This window comes from Aegilops tauschii, chromosome 4 (genome assembly GCF_002575655.3).
Source record: "Aegilops tauschii subsp. strangulata cultivar AL8/78 chromosome 4, Aet v6.0, whole genome shotgun sequence".
NCBI lineage: Eukaryota > Viridiplantae > Streptophyta > Magnoliopsida > Poales > Poaceae > Aegilops > Aegilops tauschii.
Window position 1 is genome coordinate 490,621,578 of NC_053038.3, and position 21,485 is coordinate 490,643,062.

The window sequence follows — 21,485 nt, forward strand, 5'->3', positions numbered from 1 at the left end:
GGGTTGTGCATGATTTAAATATTTTGTGTGGTGAAGATAGAGCATAGCCAGACTATATGATTTTGTAGGGATAACTTTCTTTGGCCATGTTATTTTGAGAAGACATAATTGCTTAGTTAGTATGCTTGAAGTATTATTATTTTTATGTCAATATTAAACTTTTGTCTTGAATCTTTCGGATCTGAATATTCATACCACAATTAAGAGAATTACATTGAAATTATGCCAAGTAGCATTCCACATCAAAAAATCTGTTTTTATCATTTACCTACTCGAGGACGAGCAGGAATTAAGCTTGGGATGCTTGATACGTCTCCAACGTATCTATAATTTTTTATTGTTCCATGCTATATTATATTCTGTTTTGGACATTAATGGGCTTTATTATACACTTTTGTATTATTTTTGGGACTAACCTATTAACCGGAGGCCCAGCCCAGAATTACTGTTTTTTGCCTATTTCAGAGTTTCGCAGAAAAAGAATATCAAACGGAGTCCAAACAGAATGAAACCTTCGGGAACGTGATTTTCGGAACGAACGTAATCCAGAGGACTTGGACCCTACGTCAAGACATCAACCAGGAGAGCATGAGGTAGGGGGCGCGCCTACCCCCCTGGGCGCGCCCTCCACCCTCGTGGGCCCCACGTTGCTCCACCGACGTACTTCTTCCTCCTATATATACCTACGTACCCCCAAACTACCAGATACGGAACCAAAAACCTAATTCCACCGCCTTAACCTTCTGTACCCGTGAAATCCCATCATGGGGCCTTTTCCGGAGCTCCGCCGGAGGGGGCATCGATCACGGAGGGCTTCTACATCAACACCATAGCCTCTCCGATGATGTGTGAATAGTTTACCTCAGACCTTCGGGTCCATAGTTATTAGCTAGATGGCTTCTTCTCTCTTTTTGGATCTCAATACAATGTTCTCCCCCTCTCTTGTGGAGATCTATTCGATGTAATCTTCTTTTGCGGTGTGTTTGTTGAGACCGATGAATTGTGGGTTTATGATCAAGTTTATCTATGAACAATATTTGAATCTTCTCTGAATTCTTTTATGTATGATTGGCTATCTTTGCAAGTCTCTTTGAATTTTCAGTTTGGTTCGGCCTACTAGATTGATCTTTCTTGCAATGGGAGAAGTGCTTAGCTTTGGGTTCAATCTTGCGGTGTCCTTTCCCAGTGACAGTAGGGGCAGCAAGGCACGTATTGTATTGTTGCCATCGAGGATAACAAGATGGGGTTTATATCATATTGCATGAGTTTATCCTTCTACATCATGTCATCTTGCTTAAAGCGTTACTCTGTTCTTTTGAACTTAATACTCTAGATGCATGCTGGATAGCGGTCGATGTGTGGAGTAATAGTAGTAGATGCAGGCAGGAGTCGGTCTACTTGTCTCAGACGTGATGCCTATATACATGATCATACCTAGATATTCTCATAACTATGCTCAATTCGGTCAATTGCTCAACAGTAATTTGTTCACCCACTGTAATACTTATGCTCTTGAGAGAAGCCACTAGTGAAACCTATGGCCCCCGGGTCAATTTTCCATCATATTAATTTCCCGACAACAAGCTATTTCTGGCGCCATTTTTATTTTGCTTTCTTTACTCTGCATCTTTATCATAAAAATACCAAAAATATTGTCTTATCATATCTATCAGATCTCACTCTCGTAAGTGACCGTGAAGGGATTGGCAACCCCTTTATTGCGTTGGTTGCGAGGATTTATTTGTTTGTGTAGGTACGAGGTACTCGTGCGTGGCCTCCTACTGGATTGATTCCTTGGTTCTCAAAAACTGAGGGAAATACTTACGCTACTTTGCTGCATCACCCTTTCCTCTTCAAGGGAAAACCAACGCAGTGCTCAAGAGGTAGCAGTATGGCCGCTTGTCGAACCGCCATGACCCCTCCGACAGCTTGAGGTCGGCGATCTCATTCACCATCCGGGCCACCTCAGCAGTCGGCATGTCCCTTGTGCACATCCGGCTCGGGTCGCAGTGCCTGCTCATCCGACAGATCAGATGAGGCCGGCCTTGGAGCGGGAGAACCCGGCGCTCGACAAAGGCGACAAGCAAGTCGGATGCCACGAGGCCCTCCGCCTCCGTCAGCACCCGGAGCCGGTTAATAGCGCGGTGGCGTCGGCCGATATGGGCTTCGGCTTGTAGCCCCAGTTGGCCCGAGGCTCAGCCGGAGGGCCGGCTTCGAAGGGTGGAAAGTTGATGAAGTCGATTGCCGGGTCGACGTTCTCCACGTAGAAATATGATTTCTGCTACAGTTTCACCGACTGTGACAGCTTGATGGCGGGGAAGACGTTCTTCGGCGACGGCCGGCGCACCGTGACGAAGGCACCACACTGGGCCGCCTTCTCCTTGGCGGAGGTGCCCAGTTTGGTGTAGAAGAAGGCTCCCAACAACTCGATGGTGGGGAGGATGCCGAGGTAGCCCTCGCACGCCGTGACGAAGGCGGACAGCAGCGTCACGTTGTTGGGCCTCAGGTGGTGCGGCTGAAGATGGTCGAATTCCATGAAGGTGCGGAAGAATCCGCTCGCCGGTAGGCCGAAGCCGCGGAGGAAGTGCGAGCGGAAGACGACCCGCTCGCCTCCTTGCGGCACCGGCGAGATCTCCTTCTTCGGCGGCACCCGCACCTTGACGAAACCCTTGCGGGGCAACAACTGTGTGGCACGGAGGAAGGCGAGATGGCCGTCGATGACGAGCGAGCCATCCCGGTCCCCTCCCTTCTCGCGCGCCATGAAGACCGAGCAGGATCGAGCGGGAAGCTTGGGGCGAAAAGAGCCTGACGGCGGCAAGCTGCGGCGGCGCCTCGACGGAGCACGGAGGTGCGGCAGCAGCAAGAGGAGGAAGAAGATGGAAATGGCGAAGGAAGGGGAGGGCGCGCGTGCTCCGCCGCTCCCCCTCCTCCCCCTACTTATAGCCCTCATGCTACGAAGCCGAGGGGGCGGGGCGTGGGATCGTGGGATTAACTGCGCCCGCGACCCCATGACCCCGCGATTATTGCGCGAGTTACTGCGCGCAGTAACTCCGCACGAATCGCAACCGCCAGCCTCGGTCGTAGCGGATCCGCTTGCGCGCCGAGGCCCGATAGTGGCGGGCCCAGTCTGCTGTCGCGTCCCATCGCGCGCGTGGGCTGGCAGGCTGGCCCGGCTGGCTGACGCCGCGTGGCGTGCTTGCAGCGGGCGACGGACCAAGAGGCTTGGCAAGCACGCTACCTGGTTCCCGCTTTGGCATTTCAAAATCATCACACGCAGCCGCCTGGTCGCGTCCGACTCCCAGCAGGCGGCGCACCAGGAGACAGACAAAGCACTCATTGAGAGCACTCGGAGAAGGAAACTGCTGAGGCTTCTCGACTCATCAGCCACAACGCCTCACCAGCTTCGGGGACTACTGTCGGAGTAATGGGTCACGGGTAGCCTAACCCGAGTCCCTGAGCCTTTCAAGACATTGGGCCGGCTGCACCCCACAAACATCCAGAATGAAGCGCCGCCTTCTGGTGGCCGGCTGGCTCAAGAGGCCGGCTGCCAGAAGACGGCCGAGCTCCAGAAGACGGCACCAAGACAGGCCGACTCCTAGCAGGCGGCCCACGGCGCCCTCAAAGTCCGCGCCCCATTAAGATGACAAGACAGGATGTGGCTACAGTATAGCCCATCTCCCCCATATCCAGGGCAAGGCGCGGCCACAGTGCCCCGTACAGGCGAGATCTCCGCACGACGCGGCACTGTTGCCACTCCCCCTTGACGTCACTCCTGTCAGGCGGAGCCCTCTTCCCACGACGGCCTGTCGGTACGGCCTGCAGGCGGCGGGCCCCACCAGGCAGCGAGAGCCCGGAAGACGGCGAAAGCCTGACCAGTCGGACCGAGGGAGGCCGGCCTCTGGCAGGCGGCCCACTCCTTTCTCGGGGTCCGTGCGCCATTAACCAAATGAGACATGGTGTGGCTACAGTGATCTCCCACCAGGCGGCGGGACTGTAGCCACGCTTCCCTGACCAAGTACGCGTCATTAGCACCACGACTACAGTAACCAGCAGCCGGCAAGACCCGCGAGCGGCGGGAGCGGCCTGTCGGCTCCGTACTAGACCAGTCGGCGGGGCCCACCAGGCGGCGGGCCCCAGCTGCCGGCGGAGAAGCCGGCGACCAGAGACACTGACAGCCGTGTCCTACACCCGGCCAGATTACCATTGTACCCCTGGAGGGTAGGCCTATATAAACCCCTCAGGGCACCCATGCAAAGGGTTCCCACCTGGTTAGACCTAGACTCACATACAGAGAGAGGAGAGGGCAAGCCCTGCCTTCTTCCACCTCTAGCATACAGCTCGAGGAGCACCATTGTACCACTAGTGCCTTAGTGATCATGCGGAGACCCCGCAGAGCAGGACTAGGGGTGTTATTTCCTATGAGAGCCCCGAACCTGGGTAAAGTGCACCGACGTTCGTGTCTACGTCTCATCCCGTTTTCAGGCACCGGCAACGTTTTACTCGCTCCCACCATGATAAGCCATCCATTGACATATGTCGCACCAAACCCCGACAAGTATCTTCTGCTCCGTGAGCTGGGACACACGCTAGCTCACGGTGAGGACTCAGGACGATGGAGCACCCAGCTAGCTGAATGAGGATACTCTCTGCCTGCAGCGCTGACGGAGCAAGCTAAGATTACAGTTGACCAGCGGAGCAGAGCCTTCTGTTCTATAAAAATATGTTCCAGTGCCGTCTCAAGTTACCGACGAGCGTGTCGCGGTCACGACGGTAACGATACATCTCGGAGCGAGCGAAACACGTTGCTGTCAGAGTACTTACGTCAGGAGATGAGTCACACGATTTGTTGTCATTCGGCGGGCACCAGCGCCTTGTCCTTCCCGAGGACGCTGTGTCCTGTCCTCTTGGTTTTCCTTTCGTTTTTCATACAGTGTTTTTTTTTAGCTTCTGAGAGAGGCGCTGTCAATCTCAAGACATATACAGTAAAAAAACTTTAAACAGTGTAGTACGCAGAAGCAGGTGTTGAAAACAGAAGGAAAAAAATGCAGCAGTTGCACACGCCGTGATCGTCGAGCTGGTCGCCACAATCTCGCAGCAGTGGTGGACGTGGGTGGGATGCTTCCCCGGCCGATGGACCCTCCGCCTGCGGCACAGTGTCGTCGTACGTTGGCCACCTGGATAACAGCATCTCCACTCCCAAAACAGCCCTCAGGCGTCTTTTTTTAGCGCCGACGGCGAAATATCAGCTTAGTCGTGCTCCCAACTCCTTATTTATCGTCGGTTTGGATTGAAATAATAGCCGGCGAACCTGAGCCGAACCCAGCCTCCCGGAGGACGCCTGGGAACGCCGGCAGAAGCGAAAAGGCACGTGGGCCCGCGCTATCGGCGTCAGACAGGCCTATTCGATCCGTTTTCTCCCATTTTCCCTCAATTTCCTCATTGCTTCCCCCTTCTCCCCCGCCGCTGCCGCCATTCTCCTCCCGCCATCCGGTCGCCATGCCACCGAAGAAGTATTCGGCCCCTCGCCCCGCCGCCGATTCCACCTAGCCGAAGCAGAGGAAGCCGAGAACGCCGAGTGGAGGGCGGCTGTTCAGCGCCAGGAGGCGGTCACAGCCGACCGGCGGAACAGGCTCATCACCAAGAGGGCCAGGGACGCAGCAGCGGCGGAGCAGGGAGAGGCATCTCGCGCGGGGATGATGAATCCGCTCGACCACTGCCCACAAGCCACGTGGGGGAGTCAGCAGAGTGTCGCGTCGCCGGCCAACTTCTCGCCGCCGCCGCCGCTCTGGGGGTATGCATCCTCGCCTGGCTACTCCGACAACGACGCGCATGGCGGTTTTAACCCCAACATCACCTTTCCGCATGGCGCGCAGCAGCGTTCCTCCCCCTCCGGCTTCAACACCAGGATCGAGTCGTGTGAGAAGTGGAGGGAGGTCCGGCTCACTCTCGCCAAGGCCAAGGAGACCTACAAGCCGGACGCGCCCGCCCCGGCGGCGACAGAAGGGCGCGCTGATGGCAACAAGAGAGCCAAAGCGGCGAGGGACGCGGCGCCCGCTGCCGAACGGCTGCAATCGTCGATCGAGCAGTGCATCGCCGACGCCAAGAACAGCGCCACCAAGAGGGAGGAGAAATCCGACGCGAGGTGGTCCGTGTTGATGACGAAGCAGGACGTCAAGCTCGACCTTCTCAGGACCAACGTCGCCGCGAAGAAGAGGAAAACCGACCTGGTGTTCTTGATGGCGGCAAACATGTCGATGATGGACGAGCAGTTGAAGGCGTGGTACCTGGCGGAGCGCGGCCTCATCCTGAACCAGATGCCCGGGCCGGCGGTGACCATCGCCCCTACGCCCACGACGACAACACCAACGACGACGCCCAGCCCGAGCAATGAAGCTGTGCCGACGCCGACGACCAGCCGGAGCACAGAAACCACGCCAATGCCGAGCCCGACTACGCCCACACCGACCCGGCCAGTCCCACGACAGAGGAGCCTGCTGTTTAATGCGTTCCATGTCTATAATTCCTTTCTTTTGATCGTCAAATTTTTGGGTGTGTTTGATCGCCGAACTGTGGCATGATGATCGCCGATTTGTGGCATGATGATCGTCAAACTTGTGGCGTTTTTTGTCAGCGGGGAATACAAGTTTGAAATTTTTTGACGTCTGAGGGCCGAAACCTAGGGGCGCGGCAGGAAATTCGATCGCCCCATGACCATGCTCTAACGTGCATGTCATCGGCCCGTCCACGGCGGCCACCGGGAGATGAGATCTGAGAGAATAATCCCACGGAATATCGGGAGCAGCCGATGGACCTGCTTGCTGCACAGTGCCCTCGTACGTCTCGCCACTAGACAATGCGTGTGGCCGCGACGTGAGGTGAGCTTCATCGGTCCCTCCCTCCACTCCACGCCGGCCGGCCGGCCGGCCACGGGACTGGGACTCGGAGGAGAATAATGCCACGGAATAATATCGGCGTAGGTAGGAGCGCACGCAGACGCAGCCCAGGTGTATCGTCGACGCCCCCAGCAAAACTCGGCCCAGCACCACCCCGCTCACGGTGGCGGTGGCGGGCACGACGGCCGTTTCCAGCTCCGGCGAGAAAAACAAAACAGAACAGAGCCGAGAGGAATCCGGTAGTGAAAAGTGGCCGAGGCGCAACGGCCGGTCGAAAGCGAAACCAAACCCCGACGCCAACGCACCGAAAACGCGCGGTAACCAACCACCATAAATCCCCAACCCACCAACGCACGCACGCCGCAGCCGGTCGAGCTCAGCCCACTCCACCCCAGAGCAGAGCCGCGAGCACACAATCTAGCTAGCTAGCCAGCAAGCCAGTTACGCTAGCTAGCGCTCGACACCGCGGCACTGCTCGGCTCGGTCCCCTTCTCCCTCGCGGGAGCACGCGGAGAGGCGACCGAGGATCGACCGACCGCCGGCCGGCGAGCGATGTCGAGCCACGAGGCGTGCTGCGGGACCATGTTCTGGGTGTACCTGCTGTCCTGCGCGGGGCTGGTGATGTTCGCGGGGCTCATGTCGGGGCTCACCCTGGGCCTCATGTCGCTCAGCCTCGTGGACCTGGAGGTGCTGGCCAAGGCCGGCACCCCGCAGGACCGGCGCAACGCCGCCAGGATCCTGCCCGTCGTCAAGAACCAGCACCTCCTCCTCTGCACGCTCCTCATCGGCAACTCCCTCGCCATGGAGGCGCTCCCCATCTTCCTCGACTCCCTCGTGCCCTCCTTCGGGGCCATCCTCATCTCCGTCACCCTCATCCTCGCCTTCGGTGAGGTGATCCATTAACCACTTCTCCTCCTCCCCTGCTTCCGATTTCTCGTTTTTTCCCCCTTCTTCTTGTTCCTGACAAGCTGTGATTTGGTGCAGATCATGCCGCAGGCCATCTGCACGCGCTACGGGCTGAGCATGGGGGCCAAGGCGGCGCCCATCGTCCGGGTGCTCCTCGTCGTCTTCTTCCCGGTCGCCTACCCCATCAGCAAGGTACGCCCAATTTCTTCTTCTGCTTGCAAGAATCCATCCGGGAGGAGCAACTGCAAATTCTGTGTGCGCGCAGTCGAAATTGGGCTGAGAGTTCAGGCATCCCAACCCAAGTGGGCGCCTGCCTGCAACTGCGAGTGGGATGTCGATCATGCTTCCTCGTCATTAACTAATTTGTCATGCTCATCTAGTCATCAGAACTACCCACACAGGTCAACATGCCCTGTTTCTATGAATTGTTTTGTACCACCTACCTACTAGTGACTAGTTGTCGCACTGATTAAAATCTCGGCGCAACGAGCAAGTAATCGGTGGCCATGAAGCAAGGTCCGTGTCTTGCTAATGTCAAACTAATTGAATGGAAAAATGCCTCTACATGTGCATATGATTGAGTTCTGCTGACAAAGCATCTTCAGTTTTGAACAACAGTATTTTATTTAAGACCAGTTACTTTGCAGTTTTACCATTTCCCTGCTAAGTGTTTGTTATGTGAACCACTTATTCTTCAGAATTGTATTTTGACAAAAATGCAAATTTGGTACTACTGACCAACGATCTGTGATCAACCATGTACCTTGATCTTTATAGCACAAGCTTAGCCAAGGTAGTTGCATATAGCTTTCATGTCATTTCAGTGTTCTTCTAATATAAATGATGGGCACTTCTTTGTGTGTCCGAAAAGAACGAAAAAACACTAAAAGTGTGCTCCTCTTTTTCGTCAATTCAGTACTTATCTTGTTTCATTTATGTTTTCCTTTTCAGCTTTTGGATTGGTTACTGGGAAAGGGTCATGTTGCACTTATGAGGAGAGCTGAGCTGAAAACATTAGTTGATATGCACGGCGATGCGGTCAGTTCTATTCTTATTCGCTCTTTCGTTTATGATAAGTAGATACCATCTTCAGTCCAACATTTATTACTATGTTCCAATTTCTCAACTATTATAAGTTGCATACATACTTTTTTTACGATAATCATCAGCCTTGTATACATTTTCATTCAATAGTAGAAAATAGTTTTACAACTGCAAAGCCAAGCGGCAGAAGCAGATGTCAGTGTAACAGCAAAGACCAATTTTTTTTTTTTTAAAAACGCCCTGTCCTAGTGCCCATTATGAGTTGTATATATTCAAAGCACAATTTGCATTCATGATAACTTAATTTCTCTGTACAACCTTACAGGAATTAGTTTGCTTTATTCGATTAGTATTTCTGTCTGTATTACTTGAAGCCCTGGAAAGTTAGCTCAGGATGACATACTCTGGTTCATTAGATTCTAGATGGTCATGTCATTATACAGCGCTATAACCCTTTGTTAGAAACATTGTGGCTGCATTTCTATATGTCCCCAATCTCCTCATGGTTCGATATTTAATTATTCTTTGAAAGCTAAAGTACTAGGGAGTAGGGACTAAAGTATCTAACTAACTATTGTTGCTCTCCTTAGACAAAGATACAAACTACCACTAAACTATTGTTTTTCTCACTTTGTTCGTAGGCCGGGAAAGGTGGAGAGCTGACCCATGATGAAACTACTATCATTGCAGGAGCATTAGAGATGACTCAAAAGAGTGCAAAAGATGCCATGACTCCCATATCTGAAACCTTCTCACTTGACATAAATGCCAAGCTGGATGTGTATGAATCTTCCAATTTATATAATGTGTTTTTATCGAAATATATGATACTGATGCTACTATTTGTCTCTTGATAGGCATACGGTGGGTATGATAATGACCAAAGGGCACAGCCGTATTCCTATATACTCTGGAAGACCAAGCAATATCATCGGTCTTATATTGGTAAGCTGAGGTTTTCATGAATTAATTGCATTGATTGAGAAATCCTATTTCGTTAATTAGGTTTATTCCGCTAGATATGTTTTTACGGACTCCATGTTATGAACTTTTAGCAGCATCTTACAAATGGCGAATAATTTTAGACTTGTGGTTTCCAGAGCGGTGTCTTAACAACATTTTGTACCGTTCCTCGCAATAATTACTGTGAAATCTTAAGATGATTACGCAAACAGATATTTTTTTTTGCGGGGGGCACAAACAGATATCTGAACCTGCTAATCTTTGTTTGGTTTAATACATCAATCTTTTGATCAAAGAACTGTGGTGAAAACTGAAAATCTCCACTATAAATTCATCACTGCTTTTCGAGTTGTCCTTTTCAGAAGAAAAAGAAAAAGGTTACAGGGGTGGGTGGGGGACTATGTCGCATCGGGGACACCTTTTTCCAAAAAAAAAAATCTGATTTTCATTGCTGTACAGAATTTCTTCTCTGAATATATGAAAGCAGCACTTCTGTGATTCGTAAAAAAAATGTCCTTTTAGAAGCTGACTTTTTTGCAAACACCAGCCTGTGAGTAGCACATGGCCATTGAAAGTTTGTTTTTCAATTATTGTGGAGCTTTCATGATCATGTACAGAGTTGTGTGATGAAGTATAAAGAGTGTAGAAACATGACACCATCCTGAACACCAATCAAGCCCAGCTTTTCCACTTTGAGTGATGTATTATTTTGATCTGCTAAAAAGTCTCCCATTTTAGGTAAAAAACTTGCTTACTTGCCGACCTGAGGATGAGGTGCCCACTAGACATGTTACTATCAGAAAAATTCCAAGGTATCATCCTTTATGACCTTGTTAAATTTGTCTGGTGAACAAATATGATTCATGCATGTATCGTATGGACTTGGGCGTTTTGGTTCATAATCTATCAGCACCAACACTGAAGCATGTTCAGGAATGCTCTGTACTATGCTGCACATGTACTAATTTAAGATTGTTTTCCTCGCCATAAAAAGTGCCTAATTGCATTTCCAGTTTTTTTTTGTGTGGTTTAAAATTGATTATATTTAATGAAAAACGGTAGAACAGATGATACAGATTTTGAAGGGATCAATGTCCTGAGCTAAAGCAGAGTGACCTCTTGGGGTAGCCACAAATTACATAAGATTTGAGCCGTTTTATTTTTGGAGAGCATACAAGCACTACTTTGCCCCTAAAAATCCGTACAATTCGTCGAGGTTAAATTATGCATATGTTATCGAATCAGTGTGCATGATTCGTCTTGTATTCTCATTCACAGTTTTGCTGTGTTTTCTGTACATCAGGGTGGCTGATGATCTTCCTCTCTATGACATTCTAAATGAGTTTCAGAAAGGTCACAGCCACATGGCTGTGGTTGTTAAACGCACTAAAGAAGACGGAGCATCTGCCGAAAAGAATAACAGTTTTACACCAGATTACAAAATGACCAACGGGCATGCTCATGCTGATGGTACATGTTTCATTCACCCAGTTTCATTATTTGATTATCCTTGTCAACTACTCCCTCTGTTGCTAAATATAAGATGTCTTTCGAGTAAATGTGTATTATCTTCCTTGGCTGATAAGTTGTGTGTACTCTTAGGTCTGGGTCTGTCACCCTCGCATGTCAACATTTCCGGAAGTCGTCGAAATAACAATGACAAGTACAGTAAGAAAATTGAAAGAAAACGGGACAACATTCTTGATTTCAACACCGATCCACTTCCTCACTATTCAATGGATGAGGAAGCGGTGGGAATAATTACGATGGAAGATGTCATGGAGCAACTGCTGCAGGTTTGACTTATTTTTGTTAGAGCCTTTCCTTAGTTGGAAAATTATTTGGGGTACATTATCGCGTCATCATATTTTCAAAACTTAATGATGCCTTTTGGATTTTATGGCCCAACTTCATCATAAAGTGGCAAGTTTTCCTTATGTCATGCGAGAATGGTTTGCTTATATTGCTTTATTGTATTTCTTATTCTTGACAACATTTTGGTCATCCTCAAAAGTAAATGAATCTCAAAGCCACAAGTCGTCCTCAACATTAGTTCACGAAAATATAATTGTACTAATTAAGGTGTCATCCGACCATTACGAAAGCTAGGCATTGTCCACAGTTTTACGGCATTATATTGTACTAACTGGCTTAAATTTCTCCCATCACAGGAAGATATCTTGGATGAAACAGATGAGTATGTTGATGTGCATAACAAGTAAGTGGCTCAGTGCTGGTACTTTGCATGTGTTATTTTCTATTTTTGGTGGGGAAGGTACTTTGCATGTTGAACTGGTAGAGAGAAGTAACTTTCCTTCATTTCGCAGGATCAAAATAAACATGTTACCGCCAGGCAAATCATTGTCGCCTCTTATATCTCCTAGTGGTGGACCTCTGTCTCAAGGACTAAGAAAGACCCCTATGGCTTCTCCATTGTCGCCGTACCATAATGGCGGCTCCATCTTACGTTCCCCTGTTACAAACCATGCTCGATCACCTGGGACTTTACCGACGATGTTTTCTCCTGGAAGGTCACCGGCATCTCAAACTCCCGTGCGCGGTTCGCCGACTTCAAGTTGGGTGAGTAGTAGCAGTTTTGTATGCCAAGTGATGGTTATTCATGATTTTTATACATGCTTTGTTTTCTTAAGAAAATCCCTTGAAGTTGAAACAACAATCTTTTTCACCTCATCCTCATTGTTCTGGTTCTTCCTTTTACAGGTCTCGAGGAATTCGTACCGAAATCCATAGAAATGGTGGTGAGAGCTGATGCCAAAGAGCTCAGGGGGCAACAATCCCAGTTGAGGTCACTCCCAAGATCAAATTGAGGCACTGAAGAGTGTAGGGTCAAAGAATGAAGACCCCACAGCTCTCTCCTTTGTTGCTGGTCCTTGTTTATTTATGATTTTCTTGTACATATATATATGTCCCTTAGCATCTGAACTGAGTATGGATGAGCTCTCACCACCTACTGTAGACGCCCTTTTTGCCAAACTTGTAGCAACCATTGCAGAAGAAAACTGCGGAGAGAAACAACGTAAACGAAACGCATTCTGTATGTATCGCGCATCTGTGCTAGTATTCTTGTTTGTCAGCCGCCATTGTACTCACTCAAACTCAAGTATAGCAGCTGTTGGTGCTAGTACTGCTGATGGCTGCCCCCATTTATGTATGAATTGTACAAGCTTATGTTTCTAATGAGTTTCATTGTGAATATGCATTTTGCTTTCCGAGAAGGGGATAGCCCCGGACTCTGCATCATACGATGCACACAACCATTTTACTTTATTAAACAAAAGTAAGTTCAAGTCATCGAGTACCAAAAGGTTTACAGCAAAACACGCTCAAGTCGGTCCAAAATAAGATTACGTAGCTCATCCACATGATTTGCTGCTCTGTCTAAACTTCCCAGATGGTTCAGCTGAACGGTTACCCTGTCAGCATCAACGGGATGTGAGTGGTCAGATGAATTACTCCCATCCGTTTCCAGGTCCTCGGCTAACATTTCTGTTGTGAGTATTGATTGTGTATGTTAGTTGGTAACGAGCGAATCAGGCAGCAGCAGCCAGCGACTCGGCGGTGGCTTTTGAAAGTGCTTAGTGCTGACCAATGTTAGTTTAAGTTGGTGATGATAGATGGACGGTGGTGAGACTAACCTGAGAAAAATGCAGCGGAGCGAGCTATCACCGTTGACCTGAATAACCGCCGCTGGTTATATGGTGGAAGATATTAAGCTTTTCCATGTGGAGTTCATATATCCACATGAAGAAATGCATTCTTTTCTGTATGAGAAAGCTTAATTTCTTCATGTGTATAAACATGGGGGCGTTTTCTACCCTGCCAACCCTTCTAGAGCATCTGCCTTGCTAATCTGAAGTTCTCAACTGTTGGTCCAGTTTTAGGGTCTCTTTCAAGGATTCTTTGATTCAAAGGATTTTTACGAGGATTAGAATCCTTAGGAAGTTTTTCTACTTTAGTCATTTGATTTGTAGGCTTGAATCATCTGGGATTTTTTTTCTTAATTTATAGTAAATCTAGCATCTACTCAAACCTCTTGAAAGAGTATTTTATTTTATTTATTTTGGGTCTGCAAACAAACTCGAATCATGTACGGTTCGAATGGGCATGACATTCAAATCATGTGTTTTTACAATACTAATGTGAGACAAAGAGGCTCTCTGTGTGTGTGCGGGGGTGGGCGTGGGAGGGGGGGGGGGGGGGGGGGGGAGCTTAGGGATGGCACCCGCAGGGTTTGGGTACGGGTGGAGTTATCCCATACCCTTACCCATCCCCCTTGAGCTTACCCATTATCCGTACCCATATCCGTCAATGGGTATAATTTTTTCCCATACCCATCACCCGGCAGGGTAAATGGGTATCCACGGGTAAAAATACTCATGTGTGCACACATCAACTTAAGTAAGAAATAATCATAAAGGACAACACACAATGCTCATATATACGTACATCATAACATGTCTACGTATTGTCTATATACAAAAAAATCGTACTCATCACAATAGCTATATACAACATGTATAGGCAGAAATTAATGCTTGTATGGATGGTGAGCACTGAAATCACGACGCGTATATATACATTGTAACATCACTACGTATCATGTATATACAAAAAGAAATCACATTCATCACATCTCCTATATACATCATACCATCACATCATCTATACATCTACGTACCATCTATGAATGCATCTCACCATCAATATAGAAAACAAAAACTACAAGATTAATGCTCATATTCATAAAATCATACACAAAAATGAAACTCACCAAGCCAAAATAGCCTTGCTCTTGCTCTTGGTGGTAGAAGAGGATCGACTAAGCGGGGTAGTGCAAGGTGGCCGGCTTGACGTGTTGTGACTGTGTTATGCCTTGGATGCCGAGGCAGGAGGTACATGTCCTTTACATTGGCCAGGGGCTTGGCCCTTTCCTAGCGGATGGAGACGGATGGCACCATCGAATGACGGTGCTGCGCGGCGGTGGTCGCCGCCATCCGACTTAGTCCGCATGAGAGTGAGCTGCATCCTCCTCCCCGTCACTGTCCACGCGAAAACTGTGGTCCTTATCCCCAAGGTCCTTGGCGTCCAAGCGGCTGGCGCTGGGGACGGCGAGGCAGTGAGCAGCTGGAGCGTTGGCGACGGCGACTAGCGTTCCTTGAGGAGGCAAGGAGATGAGGAGATGGGTAGGATATCAATCTCCGTTCTAAATATGGAACACCATCACGTAATTATTATTTACCTAAGCGGCTAAGCCTAATCACGTTAATCACACAGAGAAAGACAGAGACATGGGATTCCTTCTATCATTCCATCTATGTTTTTTTGAGCGAAAATCATTCCATCCACGTGCGTGTGTGAGCAAGTCATGTATCTCGTCGGCTACATAGAATGATTTACTGGCAAGTTAGATTAGATTAATGAATGGTGAAGGCCCACTTAACAGACTTTACGTGGGTATATGGGTACACGGGTATGGGTTATGCTGTCCCATACCCGTACCCACAATACCCAACGGGTTTAATATTTTCCTATTAATATACCCTTGGGTAATTTTTTATTCCATACCCTTACCCTAATAGGGTTTTTACCCGCCGGGTACATGGGTAATGGGTACCCATTGCCATCCCTAGGGGAGCTCGAATGAGAACGTCAGGCCAACTCCAGCGCACGACCCCAAACGGACGTCCGTTTTGCTCGGATTCTGTCCGTTTGGGTAGGGCAATGGGGTCGTGTCCAGGTCTGTCCTGGGATGCGGTGGCCGTGCGCCCAACGCGCAGACGCATCCTTTGGCCCCATCCTGTCCGACTTCATTTTCAAACGCCAACTTTTGAAATACCACGCCCTAGTTCAGGCCAGCGGCCCTAGTTCACGCCGGCAACAGAGCCAGCGGCCTACACGTCCACGCCGGCAACACAGCCAGCAGCGGGCAACAGAGCCAGCCTACAAAATGAATAGTTTTGTCACCGGCAACACAACCAGCCCCCAAAATGAATGTGTTTCTCGCCGACACACAGCCAGCGGCCGGCACCCATGCCAGCCTCCAAAAAAGAACGGCCACGGCCGATCAGACGACCTAGTTCAGGCCGTCGGCGTCGAACATCTCCTTTTGCCTGGCCTCGAACCAGCTCCTCGTCTTCTCTCTCATCTTGGTCAAGTCCACGCTCATGATCGCGAGGGCCACCTCCTTTGCTTTGGTTGCAGCATTGGTGGCCTCGATGTCGAGCTGCCGCTGCCTGGCCGTGACATTGGCGGCCTCAATGTCGAGCTGCCGCTGCCTGGCCGTGACATTGGCGGCCTCAATGTCGAGCTGCCTTTGTCGGGACGCCTCCTCCATGTCGATCTTCCTCTTCTTGGCCGCCTCCTCCATCTCAAGCTTCTTCCTTTGGAGCTCTAGGTGTCGTGGATCTAAGACTGACAGTAGAATGGGGGGTAGGTATGAGGAGGCAAGATCCTAGCTATGGCGAAGTTGTACACACGAGTTTTACGAGTCCAGGCCCTTTGCAGTGGAAGTAACAGCGCTACGTCTCGGTGCCCGGAGGCGGTCGACTGTATTACGTGTGTGTGTGTTACAGGGGGTGCGAACCCTTGTGCCAGAGGAGGAGGGTGGCTTATATAGAGTGCGCCAGGACCCCGGCCATCCTCCGTTACCAAGAGTTCAATGTACATAAAGAGGAGGCGTTACTGGTAACGCCAGCCTTAAATGCCTTAATGGCCTTAAAGACTACAGAGTGAACGCTTGTCCGTTGCTGTTCTAGATGACTCCTGGTCTTCTATAAGTCGAGTGGATTCTTGTATGGTCGAGTGGTCGAGTGACTTCAGGAAGGAGGGGTCTCCGAGTAACTGGTAGGTCGAGTGGATTGCTCTTGACACCTTTGTAGAGCCTTTCCTGTTGTCTCTTGAGCTTCTTTGTTTCTAGGACAGTGACCATGGATCGGGCGTATAGGTCAGGCCTATGACCCTACCCCAGGTCTATGTCGTCATCATTAGCCCCCGAATGGATTGAGGTCCGAGTGAAAAGAAGGTTGAAGTTGATCGTGCTTCGACTCTTGTGCTTCATAACTATTCGTTTTTGAACGGAGGCCAGTGCTTGAACTTCGGCTTCGTTTCAGTCGCCTTGATCGATTCAGAGATTGCCGATTGGATTTACAACGTCATCCACCGAGTGTTGTTTTTGATGCGAAACCTTTGGCGCGATTGGTTATGGCGTATCCCGGACTTCACGGGATTCGAAATTTCGGGGAAGCGCGCGGGGCGGAGGCGCCGTGGTAAGCGGGGTGGATAAACAGGAACGTTTCGATTTCCACACCATCTTTTTCGCCACGTATCCCGCGCGCGACTGTTGAGGGATTTGACAGGATCGCCCGGGCCCACGCGTCAGCCACTCGGAAGTGGGCCTTTAAAAGCGGCGAGGCCGAGGCATCTGCACTGTGCGCGTCCATTCTCCTTCCTCTTCCTCTGTTTCTCCACCGCATCCGGCTTCTCCGCTCTCGACGCCGCCGCTCCGATTCCATGGGGAAGGAAAAGACGGCGGTGTTGGAATGCGCGAAGAAGGCGTCGGGGGCGGCGAAAGGCAAGAAGACGAATCGGGGATCTTCGTCGCGTTCGGGGCTGCCGTCGGGTTGGATCCAGGGCGATTGGATCCGATCCCCGCTTCGGCAGGAAGACTTGGACGAGCTGGCTGAGTCCGGGCTGATCGTCCACAAAGTTGTGCGGTTGCCGGAGGGGGAGACGGAGCCGCAGCCGCGGCCGGGTGAGTGTGTTCTGCTCGCCACCCATGTCGACCGCGGTTTCTCACTTCCTCCGCACCCCTTTTTCCGGGGCTTCTTGAATTTCTTCGGAGCCCAACTCCATCATTTATCTCCCAACACCATCACATATCTTGCCGCGTTCGTGTCCATTGGCGAGAATTTCTTGGGGTGTCGACCGCACTAGGGTCTTTTCAAGCACATTTTCACCATCCGCTCCCAGACGGCGAAGAAAGCAAATTCGAAGGACGAGAAAACCCGCGTTATCCAGATGTGTGGGGGCTTGGGTATCCAGAAGAGGAAGAGGAGTTCTTTCCCTTCGATGACTCTTCCTGAGTTGGTCAGGGGCTGGCAGTCGACCTGGTTCTACTGCCAGGATATCGCGACCCCAGGCCAGTCGACTGGACTTCCCCCTTTTTTCTTTTGATCGTGTTCAGACTCCCTCTCCGTTGAAAGTGACCGCCGAGGAGAAGGCGGAGACAGCCATGCTGGTCGAGAGGGTGGTCCAGCTGATCAACCAAGGCGTCACCAGCATGGATTTGTTGGAGGTGTTCCTCAGTCGGCGCATTCAACCGCTCCAGGCCCGTGACCACTCTATGTGGATGTACTCCGGAGCCGGCGACACCGCTCGGGTTCATCCAGAGGAGGTGCCGGCCAAAATAGTGGCCCAATGGCTGAGGAGTATCACTGGGAACAACGACAACCCCAGGGGCGCTAGGAGAGTCGACCCTTTCAGCGACATCAATCAGCCAGACAAGGTTCGGCCGCTATAACCGATTGCATTTGGATACGTTCTCCGACTATTTGTTAATCCGACTGATTTCCACTCGGCTTCTTGTCTTGTAGATTTATACAGAGATGTACTCAATGCCCAATGGCGAACAAGCTCTGGAGCAGGACCATGAGGGCGAGGACAGCACGGAGGAGAGTGGTGATTGGGAGTCGCCAGACGACGATGATGAAGACGAGAGCGACGAGTCAGACGATGAGGAGGTAGTCGACTCACCGCCTCGTTCAGAACGTGGATCCAAGCAGCACCATGATCCCGCGGGCAGGCGCGGTAAGGCTGTGGCCTCGAGCACTCAAGCGCAGAAGCGCGCTCGGTCTTCAACTCCGGAGCTGGCGGAGAAAGTCACCAAGCAGCCCAAGATCAACCCCTCGAAGGCTCGGAAGACCTTGCCTAAGATCAAGATGGATGTTCTTGTTGCTTCCGGGTAAATGTTGTTTCTGTGTTTTCTTGCTCCGACTGATTCTCCTGTCCTGACCGAGTGGATGATGAACTTTTCCAGCCCAGACTCTGCCGCGACTGATATGGATATCGACAAGGTCCCAGACGACGAGGAAACCGATGACGTGGCTACCTCCAAAGCTAGTAAGTCTGCTCGACTCGAATTTATTCTGTCGATTGGATTGTTCGTCAGTTGCATCTCTGATTTTTTCTATTTTTTGCAGCTCCACGAGACGTTGTCGTGCTTCCGGACGATGAAGAAGAAGTGCCCCTGAGGGAAAGGAGGAGGAGGGACAAGGGACCGAGCGGGAAAGCGCCTGAGGTTCAGGTTCCTCAGTCGACACTGATGCCTGGAACGGCGGTTGAGCAATCCACAGATCCGGCTCGCACCAACGTCACTTTCGCTATCCCGCTATCGACTGATTGCCCATCAGGATCAGCTGCTCAGACCCCTGCTGCTCCAATACAACTCCACGCATCAGACCCAGCGGCTGCTTCGACTGCCCTACCATCATCGCTTTCACTGCGTACCAAACTCCAGACGACCCACCGAGTGCCGCCAAGGAAGCTCTTCTTCAGTTGAATCTTGTGATGGGGCAGATGAAAGTGGTGCACGAGGCCAGTCAGGTGGCCTACAACGCCGGCACTGCTCTGTAAACCAATGTCCAGGTTAGTTGATTTCCGACTGATCTTATTTCTCATCCGATCACCCACTGGGGTGTGTCTGCTTTAAAGTTGTATAAGTCCATTTGAGTCGACTTGGATTGAGTCGATTGAGTCTTTGAACTAGTGGGGGCATGCTGAGTGCACTCACTGGGTGTAGTCCCCGAGACCATAGTTGACTGCGGGCAGTCGACTGTGGTCTGAGAATCTGAATTTCTCACTCGACCTGGACGGGCCAGGTCGAGTGGAACCGGAACCAGTGGGGGCACGCTAAGTGCACCCACTGGGTGTAGTCCCCGAGACCGTGGTCGACTGCAGGCAGTCGACTATGGTCTAAGAACAACTTTCTTCTTCTCTTTTTTTATGACTCGCGCTGGGCAGACCATGCCGAGTGTTGAATCAAACCAGTGGGGGCACGCTAAGTGCACCCACTGGGTGTAGTCCCCGAGACTGCCGTTGAATGTTTGATTCGGCGGTAGTCTTAGAATAACTTTCACTGTGATGTTCTTTTGTTTATGTCGACTGATATGCCTTATATGTTGACTGCAGAAATCTTGTGATCTTGGGGCTCAACTTTCTGCACTGAACAAGCAGCAAATCAGCCTCAGTCTTGATCTGGAACTGGCCAAGAAGAACCTCAAAACTTCTCGTGACGAAGTAACTTCCATGGGAGGTAACCAATCGTCAACTGTCCATCTTACGACTGGCACTTTTCCGTGTGTTTTTTTTACTTTGAACCGGGTGACTTCACTCGAACAGATGTGCGTAGTGAAAACCGTCAACTCCAAGCTCGACTGAAGAATGTTGTTTCTTTAGAGAAAATGAAGTAGGCTCTGGAGAAGAAGGATCTAGATCTTGCTGCTGCCCAGAAGGAAGCGCGAGAGAAAACGGCACTTGCTGACAAGAAGCTTGCTTCAGTCGGCAAGTTAGAAGAAGAGAACTCCAAACTAAAGACCGCTGTCTCTGATGCCACTCGGGAGGTCGAGCAACTGAAGAAAGACAAGGAAAAGCTGACCGACGAGATTGGACACCTCAAGGCTAAGAAGGGCGAGTTAGAATCTTATCTGGGCCAACTTGCTGCAAAACTGGTCTTAAAGCTTGAAGGTATTGTTGTTCGACTGACTTGTTGCTGTCGAGTGATTGATCTTACTGTACTGTCGACTCACTGTTTACTCGACTGTGTAGAACTTTGCCAGGACTTTGAAGCAGAAACTGGGCGGGTGGAGACGGATCTCGATCCCATAAACTGTCCAGTCAAAGATGACGTCGCGATGAATGTGCTGCGGTTGGAATCCCGCATGGACAGCGCAGTCGCTTATCTTGCCCGTCTGAAGGCGGCGATGACTCGGGTTGATGCTGAACTCTGGCCTCAGGCAGAACTGTCTCAAGACCTCGAGTCTCTGATGGCTCCACTGAATCAAATACCTGACCGAGTGCAAGAATGGAAGAAATCATCTTCTCGCTGCGGTGTTGATGTCGCCCTGTCACTGGTTCGAGTGCACTGTAAGGATGTCAAAGAAGACAAGTTGGCGGAGCTCAAGGTTGCTAACACCAAAAGGCACACTTTCCAGTCCTTCATGGACACTTTCCTTGACGCCGCCACTCGCATCGCAGATAGCATAGACCTTGACAGTTTCTGTGACCCAGCTAGTCCTTCTCCTGACGAGTGACCGAAAAACATTATGCTCCACCTTTATTTGCCTCGGAATGCCGAGTGATCGTGTAACCGTTAAACTCCTTCGGGCTTAATGCTCGAGTACTTTAATCCGTGGTCTGAAACTTTTAGGATTTATCTGAACTTGGTTTATCCCTGAATATGCTTGTGTTCGCTTTTGAGTGGAATTTGTTCTTCACTCGGAATAGTCTTTGTGTTTGTGAAGCAGCTGCGAGGAAGAGGTGGCAGTCGACCTGCACCTCGTCATCCTTGCGTATAGGGATGGAGCGCACGTTGTACTTGTGGCGCAGCTTCGAGGAGAAAGTGGCAGTCGACCTGCACCTCGTCGTCCCTGCGGATAGGGATGG

General features: G+C 50.4%; 1 protein-coding gene across 2 annotated transcripts; it reads left to right on the plus strand.

The window, feature by feature from the left end:
* Window positions 1-6,997: 6,997 nt before the first annotated feature.
* Window positions 6,998-13,022, plus strand: LOC109772171 (DUF21 domain-containing protein At2g14520). Of its 2 annotated transcripts, none has more exons than XR_002235050.4 (11): window positions 6,998-7,784; window positions 7,878-7,991; window positions 8,751-8,837; window positions 9,485-9,624; window positions 9,701-9,788; window positions 10,545-10,618; window positions 11,156-11,276; window positions 11,409-11,602; window positions 11,978-12,024; window positions 12,134-12,386; window positions 12,528-13,022. XR_002235050.4 is itself a non-coding variant. In XM_020330861.4 (11 exons), exons 1-11 carry the CDS (start codon window positions 7,446-7,448, stop codon window positions 12,555-12,557), a joined length of 1,533 nt encoding a protein of 510 aa, XP_020186450.1. In that variant the 5' UTR covers window positions 6,998-7,445; the 3' UTR covers window positions 12,558-13,022. The 2 variants fall into 2 exon arrangements, 1 of the variants encoding a protein (XP_020186450.1); XM_020330861.4 differs by having other exon boundaries at window positions 11,110-11,276.
* The last annotated feature ends 8,463 nt before the right edge of the window (window positions 13,023-21,485 follow it).